This window comes from Erythrolamprus reginae, chromosome 3 (genome assembly GCF_031021105.1).
Source record: "Erythrolamprus reginae isolate rEryReg1 chromosome 3, rEryReg1.hap1, whole genome shotgun sequence".
Classification (NCBI taxonomy): domain Eukaryota; kingdom Metazoa; phylum Chordata; class Lepidosauria; order Squamata; family Dipsadidae; genus Erythrolamprus; species Erythrolamprus reginae.
Window position 1 is genome coordinate 85318098 of NC_091952.1, and position 16427 is coordinate 85334524.

Below are 16427 nucleotides of genomic sequence, written 5' to 3' on the forward strand. Positions count from 1 at the left end.
ACAGTATCTGAGGCAGTACCACTCTATCCAGCACCAAAGATAATCCTAGAACAAGTACCGATATATGCCAAAACTCTGAGCTATTCAGTCCTGCCATGCTTCAGCGAAAGACCACTGTTCCCCATCCATACCCTACAGCAGTGATGGGGAATATTTTTTGGTTCACATGCCAAAAGTGTGCTTGTGTGTGTGTGCTAGCACGCACACACGTGATCACCCCTATTCTCTCTCCCCATGCATGCGCCCCCCTGCTTTGCTCTCTGCAATGTACACAATCCTCCCTGTCCCTGCACATGCGCACAGGCCTCACTGAAGCCTGAAATGGTGAAAAAATGGCCAAATGGGCAAACCGGAAGTTTGGAAAAATGGACTTCCGGTTTGACAGTTGTGCTGTTTTTTCAAACTTCCGTTTTTCTGAACTTCCGGTTTGCCTGTTGGGCAATTTTTTTGCACTCCAGGACTTCAGGGAAGCTTTCCTGAAGCCTCCAGAGGGCGAAACAGCCTTTCCCAAGGCCAGACATCAGCTAGCTAGCATGCACATGCGCACTAGAGCTGATGTAGGGCAACGCCCTACATGCCCTCTGATATGGCTCCGCATGCTGCCTGTGGCACACGTGCCGTAGGTTCGCCATCACTGCCCTACAGTCTCCAGGCTTACTTTACTACAATCAGGTACAATACTGTGCCACTCTTCCCATCCTATGAGCTGATCCAGAAGGATACCAAGTTGTTGAGAGGTCCAGTAGGGCAAGGATGGGTGCCCTCCTCAGAAATCATTCCAAAAGTATGACCAATGGTTTTTTATCCCCTGTCCTGGTTTGAATCCTGACAGGAAAAGTTCCAAATTATCTACTTCATCCAAGCTCCCCAGAAACTGTCACACAAATACTTTCTTAACCACCCAAAAGAGAAAAAACAGGACAAAAATTTGTATGTTGGGAGATTGCTTGTTGAAGAGGTGGTGAACTAAGACCTCTAAACTTAGTCAAAGGTATTCCCCTCACTCAAAGAAGAATTAACCACTGTTAGAATAATTTTTTTAAACAAACGTGGTCATAGTTTAACTAGTTTTTGTCTTGATTATGGGAGATCAACTTAAACATGTAATAGTATTAACCTTCCCAATTGTTATTGGTGTAAAATACAGGATTAGATTTTACTCTACTGGTAAATCTTTTTATCTTGCAATCATTTTATCTTGTTTGTAATATGAAACGACATATAGGAATTAGTAAGTTATTTTGTTTTCATGTACTAATAACCTCCAAAATATATTCATTTTTGCAAATTAAAATGCGAATTACTTGGAAGTAAATTTTATTTTTGCTTTTCTCAAAGTATTAGGGATTCAAGACAACGATAACTCATGACACATTAAACCACAGCAACCTGTTAAAAATTCATTCAAATCATCAAAGTCTTTTTCATTTTGTAATATTTATTTGGTGACATTTTATAGCTTTGTTCTGAATTTAATTTTTTAAAGGTTTAAAATGTTGATATCCTTTTGTTTCAAGTCTCAATAACTGAATTGTAAATTAAAAAGCCTTATGGCTCTGTTGGGGGAAACAAATAAAATGCCTTTCATAAGATCAGATTTCTCTGAAGAGAGAAAAAGTTACTTCAATTATAAAAACAAATGAATACACACCTACACACACACGCACACACACACACACACACACACAGTCTTATATCAAGGAGTCTAAAAACATTTATAACAACATCAATTTTTTTTCTGAAATTACAATGAAAAACTTCCTGTTAAACAAAGAACATTTTGTCAATTTGGATTCAGGTTTAGATGCTATGTATTTCCTATTATATTTATGCCAATTGCAGATATAGGTAGTCCTGGACTTACCATGGATTCTCCCCAAATCTACTTATGAGATGGCTCAAAAGTTCTGATGGCAAGAGGCCTGCTGCAGCTATATGACTGCATTTGGGGCATATGATAAATAATGCTGATTTCTGTGGCCTTCTACCACATAGCTCCCAGCGACCGATAAGGGCCCATGAGTCCTGTCAGCTAAACAGTGTCGGATGGCGGTCCCATGGGGGGGGGGCTTTTCTGTGGCTGCTCCAACTCTTTGGAACCAGCTACCTCCTAAGATCCAGACTACCCCCACCCTACTGGCCTTCTGGAAAGCTGTAAAGACCTGGCTTTTCTAGCAGGCCTGGGGCCGTTGATCTGATGGTATGCCATTGGGATCCAGCTATTAATGACATGTATGTTTTTTAACTGTTTTAATTGTTTATAATTGTTGGTTTTAAATAGTTTTAAATTGCTTTTAAGGGGTTTTAATGTTCCACTGTATGTTTTATTCTTTGGTTGTGAGCCGGTCAGAGTCCTTGGGATGTATGTATGTATGTATGTATGTATGTATGTATGGATAAATAGATACATAAACAACACAATACAATACAATACAATACAGCAAAGCAAAGCAAAGCAAAGCAAAGCAAAGCAAAGCAAAGCAAAGCAAAGCAAAGCAAAGCAAAGCAAAGCAAAGCAAAGCAAAGCAAAGCAAAGCAAAGCAAAGCAAAGCAAAGCAAAGCAAAGCAAAACAAAACAATAGTTTTAAGGGTTTTTAATGTTACGTTATATGTTTTATTCTTTGGTTGTGAGCTTCCCAGAGTCCCTTGGGAGTTGGGCGGCATACAAATACAAACAAACAAACAAACAAAGCCATATGCTCCATCGTGCAATCATATGTGCATGATTTAAGATGTTTTTAGCAATAGCACTTGGACTTATACACCTCATAGTGAAGAATGGGTTTGCTTAAGTACCATGGATTGGTATAATGACCATAGTGATTTGTTTAATGAAAAAGCTCATAAAATTGGATTAATCATACCATAACCAAGCAGAGGCTAAATGCTCCCAGTTTGCTCGTGCCTGTCGGTCATTGGAGAGCCGGTTGTGAAGGCAGCATGAGGCTCTGTCCATGTGCTCAGATGCCTGACTAAGGAACACTTTATGCATGCGCAGAGGGTAAAAGAACCCAATAGAAGCATCCGGGTAGGTGAGTGGAGCCTCATGTTGCCTTTGAAACTGGCTCTCGGATGACCAACAGGCATGAGCAAACCAGCATTTCACCCCTGTGACCAAGCCAGTGTTAAAAGTCAGCAGCCCATGTTTGAGAACTGAGTTCCAGGTGATGGGCTGAGCTCTCATCCTTCCCTCAGCTCCTGTCAATCTAGCAGGTTGAAAGCATGCAAATAAGGGTAGATAAATAGGTACCATTCGGTGAGCAGGTAATGGCACTCCATGACATGCTGGTCACATGACCATAGAAATATCTTTGGACAGCGCTGGCTCAATGGCATTGAAATGGAGATAAGCATTGCCCTGCCTAGAGCCTGCAATGGCTAGTGGTGTAACATTTGCAAGGACTCCATTTGGTGATCCACTTTATAACCATTACGACTTATGACCAGGTATGACAAATATCATTTGCAAATTGAGATGGTGTTAAAAATGAAAGTTTTTGGTGGTGATCTCATTTTTGTGATGTCTTGATATTCTTATTGTTAAGACCTTAAGAACTCCAATTTTAATCACTTATTTAATTAAAGTGCACATGATCACATGTAGCTTTTTAATAATCATCGCCTCAGAATCTGTGGAAACCCCACTGACAAACACCAGCATAATTCTTATATTTGTCCCTAACATGACAAAGGTTTGGCTGAAAGACTAAGGGAAATAATAGCTTCCTGAAAGCTAAAATGTCAGCAAATGCATTATTTGAGTTTTCAGAAAATGATTTTGTCGATTTTAAGAATTCTAGTTTTTGAACATATGCATTATTTTTACATAGTCATAATGCATACGGCCCATTTGGTATGAGCATTAAAATTATGCAAGAAGCTCAAGGAACTTGCAATCTAAAGTTGACAATGAATATAAACCAAAGTTAAGTAGGAGGAAATGTGTTCTTTAAATAACTTGAACTTTAAATTATCTGACATCTCCAAGGTAGTTGAAATGAAACAAGAAACATTTTGTGAATATTCTGAAACTCAAGCAATGCTGATTAAATGCCCTTTGGATCAGATGATGTCATATAGGCCTTAAAAGGATATGTTGCCTATTTGAGTAAAATAAATTTGCTGTCACTTTATGTCACAGTTGATGGATGTGATTTACTCATTTCCCCCTTTTTATTCTTTCTTTTTGTAATCTAGGCTTCTCTTCCATTTCTGTTACTCTACGTGTAGCAGTAGTCAAACTCCCTATTTTCAGAAATATTTCCAATATAACTTTTATTTATTTATTAAACACATTTATATTCTGCCACAATCACTGAGGTGGTCAGTGACTCCCACAAATAAGCATAAATAATAATTATACGTAAAATCATAACCACAATTTAAAACCCAAACTATTAGTGGTATTCCCCTCCAAAATCTCTCCAGAGAAGAATTTACTTTATTTTTAATGGAAGGCAGATAGCTTTTGACAACTATTCACAAAATAACACAACTTTGAAAGCTCTTCAGCTGCAATCTCTTGAATTAGGTGTATTAAAAGCATTTTCTGTATGTGTGTGTGCACATATAAATACTGTGATCTTGTCATTTCCTTTTTATATTAGGATTAACTATACACAAGTGGATGGTTCAAGACTTTACAATTTATTAGCTTTAGAGCTAGGGTGCTGATACCTCCACCGGTAATTTTATAAACGTTGGGAATCTGTGGAAACCATCAAAGTTTAGGGAAATTAAAAAGAAATTGAGCAATCTCCCTAAATGCTCATTTTCCTCTCTAGGGAGAGGAAGTTAAGAAAGGCAAGATGATGGATGTCAAAGTACAATCAAGGAACCAATCATTTCCCTTGTGGATCATATTGCATGCTCATAGAAAAGAATGATGCTTCCATCACACTGCTGCAAATAACTTTTTTGACCCTCAGTCCAGAGTTGAAATGCTACTGGTTCAGCCTGATTTGGCCTGATTCGGGCCTAGCAGCGGGGGCTGGCAGTTTGGAAATCTGGTAGCAGCGCCAGTGCGAGGCTCCACCCACCCAGACACCACAATTTTCTTTTTTTAACCCTCTGCACATGCGCAAAAACTTAGGTGCATGCAGAGGAGGTGAAAAAGCACGCACAAGTGCTTCTGAACCAGTGGAGAAGGTAAGTAGATTTCACTGCTGCCTCAGTCCCTGTGCATGCTGGTGTTGCCACTGGTTTTGATTGCACATGTATGCTTATTTATTATTATACAGTGATACCTCGTCTTGCGAACTTAATTGGTTCCAGGATGAGGTTTGTAAGGTGAAAAGTTTGTAAGATGAAACAATGTTTCCCGTAGGAATCAATGGAAAAGCGATTAATGCGTGCAAGCCCAAAACTTACCCCTTTTGCCAGCCGAAGCGGAGGTGGGGTTTCCCAGCGAGGGGAGCCTCAGTGAAATTGCAGCATTGCAAAAACATGGAAGTCCTCAAAACCCCACCTCTGGACTTCCCTGTTTTGCGGTGCTGCAATTTTGCTGAGGCTCCCCTTGCTGGGAAACCCCATCTCTGGACTTCCGTTGCCAGCAAAGCACCCATTTTTGCACTGCTGGGATTCCCCTGCTGGGAATCGGAAGTCCGGAGCTGGGGTTTCCCATGGAGGGGAGCCTCAGGGGAATCCCAGCAGCACAAAAACGGGCGCTTCACTGGCAACAGAAGTCTGGAGGCGGGGCATCCCAGTGCCGGCGGCTAGGGTTTATAAGATGAAAATAGTTTGGAAGAAGAGGTAAAAAAATCTTAAATCCTGGGTTTGTATCTCAAAAAGTTTTTTATGACGAGGGGTTTGTAAGACGAGGTACCACTATATTAGTAGTCACGGATTGTGTCCTTGTCTACACTTTTTAAATTTCTTTTTAAAGCAAAGTAACAAAAGGGTTGTGAACATAAATCTGAGCAATACATTCTATTAATTATATGTTGTGGGAATACAAATTTTAAAAGTTTTGATACTGAACTGTAAAACATATCATTGGAAACCTTGTTTGTTTGGCTATTCAGCAATCCGAAAGAAAAGAAAAATCAATGGGAGGATGTGAGGACACCCCCCATTGCAACTGTTGGCAACATTTTAAGGAAACCGCATATTTTCCTGTACAGTAATACCTCATGATACGAACTTAATTGGTGCAAGGAGGAGGTTCGTAAGACGAAAGGTTCGTAAGACGAAACATTGTTTCCCATAGGAAACAATGTAAAGTCAATTAATCCGTGCAATGCAAAAAAACGGCTTTTGGCGACTGCTGGGAAGCCGCGCGGCTGTTTTAAAAGGTGACAGCCGGCCTGGGGGGCTTCCCAGCACCCCCCCGAACGGGGGGGTGCTGGGAAGCCCCCCAGGCCGGCTGCGACCTTTTAAAACAGCCGCGCCGCTTCCCAGCTGTCTCCTGAAGCCGAACGGCAAAGCCGAACTTCCGCGTTCGGCTTCGGGAGACAGCTGGGAAGCGGCGCGGCTGTTTTAAAAGGTGACAGCCGGGCTGGGGGGCTTCCCAGCAACCTCCCGAACCGAACCCGGGGTTCAGAAAAATTTTGCCTCTTCTTACGAACTTTGTTCGAGTTATGAACCGGCGTTCGGGAGGCTTCTGGGAAGCCCCGCCGCCCGGCTGTCACCTTTTAAAACAGCCGCGCGGCTTCCCAGCAGTCTCCGAACGCCGGTTCGTAACTCGAAAAAAGTTCGTAAGAAGAGGCAAAATTTTTCTGAACCCCGGGTTCGTATCACGAGTTGTTCGTAAGATGAGGGGTTCGTATCTTGAGGTACCACTGTATTTGGTTTAGGATGATGCCCACAGATGCTGCATATCTGCCCAGATCATCTTTTTCCTCTTCAAATCCCATCCACTGCACATCTTTTGGAATTTTCCTTCATTCTATTTGACATGTTATTATATAATATATACCTGTATTTTTATCTTTATGCTAAATCTATCAAAAGAGTACCCTTTTCAGAAATGACCATTCTATATTATGGTCTGATGATAGATAGGATGTTATTATATCCCTTGGGTTCAAAGATAACATTCTGTTGTGCTGTTTATCTGTTAGCAGGGAGACAGAGTCCCTGTCTGAAAGAACAGAGTCTAGCACAACGGGGGCAATGGAAACCCATTGTTCTGTACTAAGTGTGGATATTATTTTGTGACACCACTCATGGTTTTATATCAGTTTTTGATGGCACCCATACATGCTTACCAGCAGGTTCTGTCAGCAGCACAGCTTCTAATTTCTTCTCTGTATGTTACAGCAGCACAGGATCTCTTTCTGAGTGTCTTTTTAGAGCTTGCATGATCAACCTCAAAGTCCCGTCTACTGTGGAACAATTGGCAAGGCATATGGCAGACGTCCATTCTGATGACATGTCTCAGCCATCTCATCAGGGCTTTGATAATCAGGGACTACATGCTGGTGGACTCCACACAAGCCAGAACCTCCCGGTCGGGGACACAGTCTTGCCAACAGATTCCAAAGATGGAACAGAGTACACATGTGAAAATGTATTTGTTGTTTGATGTAGAGTTGAGAACTCGCATCAATATAGAAAGGAAGTGATACTCACAGTTCAGTGGATTTTAGACTTATTGTGATATGTGTTGTGTTGATTAATCACTCTAGTACAGTGTTTCCCAACCTTGGCAACTTGAAGATATTTGGACTTCAAATAACTTGAAGATATTTGGACTTCAACTCCCAGAATTCCCCAGCCAGCGAATGCTGGCTGGGGAATTCTGGGAGTTGAAATCCAGATATCTTCAAGTTGCCACGGTTGGGAAACACTGCTCTAGTGCATAGCCATCCCTATGCCCGGTTGGCTTTACTGCACCTGGAATAAATTTTGCTGTCCAAAGACTCCTAATGATACTTCCCATGTATTTGAAGTTGTTTAGATTTGTTAGCTGGGTGGTATAAACAGTGGTTCTACAGGGTTTGTATTTGGCACTGGCTGGTAAAGAACATCAGCTTTGTTCAATTTGATAGTCAGGCTGAAAAGCATAGCAGCTTCTGAGAATCTGTTCAGCATCAACCATAGCTCACTTTATTTGTGCACCAACGGCATATGGTCATCAGCAAGGAAGGTTTTTAAAATGGCTGTGTGGAGGTGTTTGCACATTCAAGTGGTGACGGTCAAGCAATGCAAGCCATGCATTGGATACCTAAAATGTCCAGTCTCTCTAAGACATGTATTTGCCTCATTATTGCATTTGTCTGGGGAACAAATAGAGTGAACTAGAACTACTAATACAGGAAGGCGGATATGCCATAGTTAGAATAACAGAAACTTGTGGGGATGAAACCCATGACTGGAACATACTGATAGAAGGATACAAACTGTTCAAAACCCCCCAGACCTCATAAAAGAGGTAGAGTTGCACTGTATGTAAAGGACCACTATATTACTACAGAAATGCATGAAGCCAAAGCCAAAAACCTCCTAGAATGTATATAGAATAGAATAGAATTATTTTATTGGCCAAGTAAATTGGTTGGATACACACGGAATTTGTCTTTAGTGCATGTGCTCTCAGTGTACATAAAAGAAAATATAAATTTGTCACAAATCATGAGGTACAACACTGAATGATTGTCATAAGGGTCAAATAAGCAATGAAGAAACAAGCAATATTAATTAAAAAATTTAAGGATACAAGCAACAAGTTACAGTCATACAGTCATAAGTGGGAGGAAATGGGTGATAGAAATGATGAGAAATGATGAGAAAAAATTGTAGTAATAGTAGTGCAGACTTAGTAAATAGTTTGACAGTGTTGAGGGAATTATTTGTTTAGTCAATATAAAGGAAAAAAAGAATGACATGGTCATATATTTGTTAGTTGGATGATAAAAATGACACCTATTTTTTTTGCTTGATTGGCTGTCCTATAGTATAAACATATTATAGGCCACTCAATCAAGCAGAAAAAATAGATGTCCTTTTTATCATCCAACTAACAAATATATGTAGGAAACACACTTTAATTATCCTGATATTAATTGAAAAACTAATTCAGCACCAAATCAAATAGGTTCTTAACCAACCTAGTTGACAACTTTGTTGTCCAAAAGGTAAAGGAGGGAACTCGAGGGACAGCCATACTGGACTTAATTCTTACAAACAGAGAACAAGTGATACAGGGAGTGGAAACTGCAGGAACTTTGGGTGAGAGTGACCATGTCATACTAAAATTCAATGTAACGCAAACATATAGAACATAATGACACCAGAGTCTTAGATTTTAAAAGAGCTTATTTTAATAAACTCAGAGAGAACTTGGGAAAGGTTCCTTGGATGAAAATCCTAAAGGGGAAAACAACTCAAGAATCCTGGGAAAAATCTGATCATAAAAGCCCAGACTAGGGCAATACCACTGACAAAGAAAAATAAGAAATCAAATAAGAAATAGCATGGCTGCACTAAGATCTCTTTGACAAATTGAAAGGGAAAAAGGACAAGTACAAAAAATGGGAAGAGGGAGACACAGCTAAGGCAGCATACCAGCAGATAGCCAGAATCTGCCAAGTCCTCAATTCTTAAAATTGCCAAGATTGGAGACCCCTGCCCTAGAAGATAGGCTCAAGATCCAGATGGATGTTGACAAACTTGAACACTGGGTCCTATCTAACAAAATGAAATTCAATGTAGAGAAAAGTAAAGTTCTGCAACTAAGACAAGAAAAACCAATAGTACACCTATAGACTGGTGAAACCAGGCTTAATAGCAGTAACTGTGAGAGGGATTTTGAAGTCTTAGTGGACAACCAGCTAAATATGAGCTAGCAGTGTGTAGTGGCAGCCCAAAAAGCCAATGCAGGCCTAAATTGCATTATTTATTTATTTATTTATTAATTAGATTTGTATGCCACCCCTCTCCGAAGACTCGGAGCGGCTCACAAATTAACAGAAGGATACAATCAAGATCAAGTGAGGGACAGTGGTACCTCTACTTACGAACTTAATTCATTCCTGACCAGGTTCTTATGTAGAAATGTTTGTAAGAAGAAGCAATTTTTCCCATAGGAATCAATGTAAAAGCAAATGATGCATGCGATTGGGGAAACCACAGGGAGGGTGGAGGCCCTGTTTCCTCCCAGGAGATTCCTAGAGAGGTCCCACGGAGGCTTCTCCCCACCTTTTCCGGCCCTGGTTCCTCCCAGGAGATTCCTAGAGAGGCCCCATTGAGGCTTCTCCCTGCCTTTTCCGGTTACAGTTTCGGAGGCTCAGGTTGTAAGTGGAAAACGGTTCTTAAGAAGAGGCAAAAAAATCTAAAACACCCAGTCCTTATCTAGAAAAGTTCATAAGTAGAAGCGTTCTTAGGTAGAGGTACCACTGTACTAGTACCACTTTATAAAGCCTTAGCAAGACCACACTACATATTTTTATAGTGTGATGACCAAAACTAGAGCACTGCGTCTAGTTTTGGTCACCACACTATAAAAAAGATGTTGAGCGGTGGTTTGATACCAGTCTGGTCTGATTCTATGACCCAGTAACGGTGGCAGGAGGCTCCGCCCACTGATTCTGGATGCTTCTTTGCATGCACAAAAGTATCTCGCACATGCAAGGGTGCGCGTGAACTGGTAGGGATGAGATTTAGAACCCATCACTAGTTGCGACTCTAGAAAAAGTGCAGAAAAGAGCAACCAGGATGATTAGGGGACTAGAGACTAAAACATATGAAGAATGGTTATAGAAACTGGGCATGGCTAGTCTAGTGAAGAGAAGGACCAGGTGAGACATGATAGCAGTGTTCCAATAATTGAGGGGATGCCACCTGAGGAAGGGGTCAAGCTATTTTTCAAAGCACCTGAAGGCCAGACAAGGAATAATGGATGGAAACTGAACAAGGAGAGATTTAACCTGGAAATAGGGAGACATTTTCTGACAGTGAAAACTCAACCAATGGAACAGCCTTTGGAAGCTGGGGAAACTTCATTACTTGAGACTTTCAAGAAGAGATTGGACTACCATTTTTCACAAAGGGTGTAGGGTGTCTTTCTTGGGCGGGTGATTGAACTAGATGATTTACAAGATCCCTTCCAACTCAGTTATTCTGTAATCGGTCTAATAAAAATCCCACTCACTCCCCATTTGCAATTCATTGGAAAAAAATTAATTAGCTTGTGAAACATCCTTTGGATTGGATAAATGTAAATGATCTTTTCCCCTATTTTCCTCCAAGATCTTTTGACTAGAACAAGATGAACTGGAACAAGATTTTGACTGGATTTCTACAGTTAAGTAAGTTGAAATATCTTGTCTTTGCTTCTCATTTGTAGGGTGGATTCCTTTTTAAATTGCAGATGCCAGAATCTGTGCAAATGTTAAAACTAGTGATTAAGTTCAAATATATTTTATGAGTTTATAATTGCACTAACAGCTAAAACAAATCAATCATACTTATTGCCAGAGTTTTTATTCCTATTCCACTGCAGAAACGGTGTCATCAGAAGATGTGTTTGACACATTTGTAGTGTAATTCCATCCTCTAATTACAGTATAATATATGATTGCTTGTTATAGCTAATTTTGTGTATAAATATTGTGGGTTACATCCAGCTTCTTCTTTATCAACTGGATTCATTCCTGAGTATAATATAATATAATGGTAAAGACATAATTCTGCTAATTTTTCTTGCTCCAAGTTCCTCAATTCTCCAGAACAGTTTTAGGAGTAGGAGTAATTTTAAACAGAGAGTCGGGAGATTATCAGTTCTAATTCCACCTTAGGCAGAAAACAATGGAGAACTCCTTCCTCCAGCTGACAAACCAATGAAGCACAATATTTTCATGAACTGCTAAAGCGGCAATTTTTTAATACACAGCCTATTTTCAGTAATTCATGAAAGGAAAAACACTATCCACCATTTTTAGTAACAGGCAATCAATTCATATACATAATTTTGAGTTAAGGGCAGACAGAAATGGACCCCACTCTTAACCCAGAGATTTTAGGTAAACTGGGCAGGATCTACACCCTGTACAATATTAAAAAAAGGTTAGAATGACACATTAAGCCATTCTGAATAATTAGGATTATACCAGCTCATTTTACTAATATAATTATAGATTTGGTTCACATATTTCAGTTTATTTAAGGCACAAAACATAGTTTAAGAATTGCAATGGATAAGAAACTGTGTGACAATTGATGCTGGATACACACACATCACACCAATGGTCAGTCTCCAAATTCAATTATCACCTATAAAGCCCTACATGGCTTAGGGCCAGACTGTCTTCAGGACTGCCTTCTACCATACAGCTCCCAATGACCATTAAGGGCCCACAGGATTGCCTTCTCTGGGTCCTGTTGGTTAAGCGTTGCCGGTTGGTGGGGCCACATGGGAGGGCCTTCTCTGTGGCAGCACCGGCTCTCTGGAACCAGCTACCTCTTTAGATCCATACTGCCTCCACCCTGGAAAACTGTAAAGACCTGGTTTCCCGGCAGGCTTGGGGCCATTGATCAAATGTTACATCATCTAGATCCAGCCACAAAAGATATGCATGATTTTATTAATGGGTTTTAAACTGTCTTTTTAAATTGTTCTTTTTAGATGTTGCTTCTTTGTTGTAAGCTGCCCATAGTCCTCGGGGAGTTGGGCAACATTTAAATTAAATTAATAATAATAAATTAATAATAATAAATATTTGGCTATTTGTATATAGGTTTGTCTTTTAAAACACTATTGATATTAAAAATTGTTGCATTCAAATTCTATTGATTAATGTAACATACAGTATGTATATCAATTAAAGATACATAAACTTATGATTATGTCTAAGCTTTCCTTTACTAACAATAGAGATTTAGGTCTTCCTTATTTAAAATATTCAAACTATTCTTCTTCTTTTTTTTCTTTAGATTTCTTTCAAATGGTTATTTCTCATTGCATGGTATATCAGATTCCTCCACAGGGTTTTGAAATGCCCTGCATACCAGCCAGAATGGTAAAGGATGGGCCCACTTGGAAGGATGTGCATGGTACAATTGGAGACAATGCTACTGTATTGGTGACTGGAGATAATTTCTTATGTTGCCACTGGAGTGATACATATATGAATTGTTTTGGGTACACTGCAGAAATGGAAGCCAAAGCACTTATTTCTTCAAGAATTGTTGGTTCAACACTTCAGCAGATAGGTGTGCTTGGAAAATGTGATTTTAATTATTACTGAGATTATTTTAAATGGTTACAGCTGCTGTACAATGAAAATAGAAGCAAAGAATGTAGATGAACCAAGCTGTATGCAGTAAAACAATCATGAATAAAACAGTGACCAAATTAAAACAAATTACAATAGATTTTTTTAAAAAAATATTTCTAGCAACAGAATTTTGATTGCTGCTTGAATGGAGTTAAAGTCAGTGTCAATTGACTTTAAGTCCTTCTGGCTCCTTTGGGATTGGGATGCATAGAAGTTAAATAAATAAATAAATAAATAAATTGAGAACTTGGATAGCTCAGTCTTGCCTATAGGTATTATTGAAGGGATAGACAAATATGCATAATACCAATAGTAGTTGTATGGAGTTGTCCATGAGATGGGGGATGGTAAAATATGATTTCATGACACAATCTCCATTTTTGTATTTGCAAAAATGTTTTGATATACTGTAATATAATTTAACTTTTACATTTATAGGAGAGGGCATGATAAATGATTTTCAAGAGTTCAGGTTACAAGGATGTTTTTTATTTTTTTTAAAAAATGTTTAACTTTCTATTTAGATTCAATTTGGAATCTGCAGTTTTGGACTAATGAAACCACAGAAGAATTGATTTGTATTGTGAAATTATCTACTAAATCACCATATTACAATGAAGCCTTTACAGTTAATCTATTGCATGCATTGTAAGTATAATCCAAATCCAAGTTAAAATTTGTGAGGTTTTTACTTCCAGGATCTTACTCCACTCTAATATTTTGATTTCTGATAAGGGTAGCTCCAGTTTTATATTTTGTTTTAAGTCTTTCTATCAGATTTGTTTCATATTAGATGTTGTGGGAGGGGATATGAGAACTTGCTGTCTTTAGAATAAATTTAAGTATATTAGTAATTAATCAGTAAGCAAGCCTATTCTCCCTGTTAAAATGTGTTATTGCATTTCAGGGATATTGTCCTTGGAACAGTTCTATTTTATAAAATTATATTGTTTTATTTAATAGATTAAAGTTTATAGCCCAACCTTAACCCGATAAAATTATCATTTTATTTGGATATGATATATTACAAAAATTCATTGTACAGTATTATGTTATGAGATTATAGTATACAGTAGTGGCATTTAAGACCTTTGGAACCAGACCTATATTCCAAACATGAAAAGTAAACTGTTAACATTCCATCCTCTTTACTCTGTTATTTTGTAAGATGGCATGTTTATTTTTTGGCAAGTGAAAGAACACACTTCTTCAGCAATATCTTTTTAAGGCTTAAAACAGGAATAGCAATTGGAATAACAATCAATATTGTAGAGTGCTTTGTATTGTCATCAGATACTTCTGTTAAAATTGTAGTTGTATTATCATGCAGCCCCTTTGAAATCTTTAAAAATGTTATTTTGTATTCCAGTCTTCTGAATAGCGAAATATTTTGTTGACATAGTTCTTAGTTTTACTGAATGGAATACAGAAATGCTTATTTTATGTGATCTGGCCTGAATATTGTGTTCCCTGTTGGGAATATGTGTGTTTTCATTAGAAACGCTATATCAAAAAGCTTTCTGCTTTAAAATCCACGGGAGGGAAAGGCACATGCATGTATCATTTTTTGCATTTTTGCAGTGTTTATGTATCAAACAAAGCCATGATTGGTTTTAATCATAGCCAAGAGTCCAGGCATGCTGAACTCAGAAGACTTATTCTGGAATGTTGAGTTGGCTATTAAAATAAAAAAAATTGAAAACTTGCAATACTGGAGAATGCAATATTTGTGGTTTTATTGGCTCTCATTTAAATTCTCTCATTTAAATAGAATGAGCTTTCATTCTTGTGCTTCTTCAGATTCTCCAAGGGAACCTAGGAATATATCATGGCTAGCTAGTTGGTCTTAATTTACCTTGTAAGCCCTTGTAAGATAAAAGAAACGAGCATAAATATTCAGGAACCAATTATAAGGATTCCCTCAGATATGAAAATCTGTTAACTTTTAAGGAATAGACAGATTTGAGAATCCAAAATTCTTATTATAATGAGTGAATATTGATTCATATGAGAATTGATTCCCTTTGAAAGTCTCTCTCTCTCCCCTCCAGATTTTATAATCATTTTTATTCACCCCCGAAATATTGCTTTTTCCAGATTTCTAAAAGAAATTGATCCTAATGTAATATGTTTAGTTAATTTTTTTGAGAGAGAATTGCATCTGAATTCTCTTAGGAATTTAGAGAAAAATAGCAGCCAGTGGAATAATGAACACTTGCAATTCGTAGAATACAAACTTAAACTAGAGAATCCCCCCCCCAACACACACACACACACACTATCAGAAGTGTGGTCCAAAAATATGAATTTATAACTTTATTTTTTAAAGTTCCCAATTATACTTTTTCTTGCACTGATTATCAATGCATTCTTAATTGCTATGACTTCTCTTGTGAATTGGTTTAGTAATTGTGACGATGCTTGAAAAGGCAAAATAAAATATCATTGTCACTGAGTATTTGTTTGTTCTCCAATCCACTTGCAAGGAGAGTCCAGGATGGGTTATTCTCAGCCTGATTGGCTGGGACTGAGTTTAATTTAAATATTTAAATATTAGTCAGGCACCGCCCCCTTAGCCCTCCAGTCTAAAAAACTCAGTCGCAGTAATGGGCCTTTGAGTTTGTTGTTCCTGTTAAACTTGGTTTAATAGGGTAAATTTCTGGTTTTAATAAACGTTATATGTATTTGTTTAGAAGGTTATAATGCTTTTTTCTTGTTCTTTTCTTTCAGGCACCAAGGGGCGGCTTCATGTTGGCAGCGTGGGTTAATTCCCTCAGTGGGCTTAACCCCCTATGCTGCAGCTCCTCTCCTGACTGGTCCTCAGGCCTGGAGGCTCATTGAGGGACCTTAGAGGAGCGCCCGGGTTGCTTACCTCCGCGGTAGCACCCGGAGGAAAGGCGGTCAGCTGACGCCATGGGGGGCCTGCTCCCCATGACGGATATGCTGCTAGAAGATCGAGGAAGCCTGGAAAGCCCCAAGGAGGCCCTCCCGCTCTACGTGTCGCGACGGCAAGAAGCTAGTCGGAGGAGCCCCTCATATCTGACTCACCGGCTCCGAGCGTCGCCATCTTGGGGGGGGGGCCATAAAGACGGGAACGGAGAGAAGAGTTCCCACCCGATTAAACGGCCCTCTTTCTTTTCCATTGAGGCCGCTAGGGCGGTCGTCATGGCGACGACGGGCCAACCCTCCTGCAACAGGCAAGGGCGGAGG

The 16427-nt window shown here is 39.1% G+C and overlaps 1 protein-coding gene across 1 annotated transcript in view; it reads left to right on the top strand.

Moving 5' to 3' along the window:
- Positions 1–16427, top strand: part of LEPR (leptin receptor) — a 73653-nt gene that overhangs the window by 12296 nt on the left and 44930 nt on the right. The window contains exons 2-4 of the mRNA XM_070746088.1: positions 11191–11249; positions 12874–13152; positions 13742–13865. Coding sequence (XP_070602189.1) covers positions 11210–11249; positions 12874–13152; positions 13742–13865 — 443 coding nt within the window. The 5' untranslated portion in view covers positions 11191–11209. The remainder of the gene's footprint in view (positions 1–11190; positions 11250–12873; positions 13153–13741; positions 13866–16427) is intronic.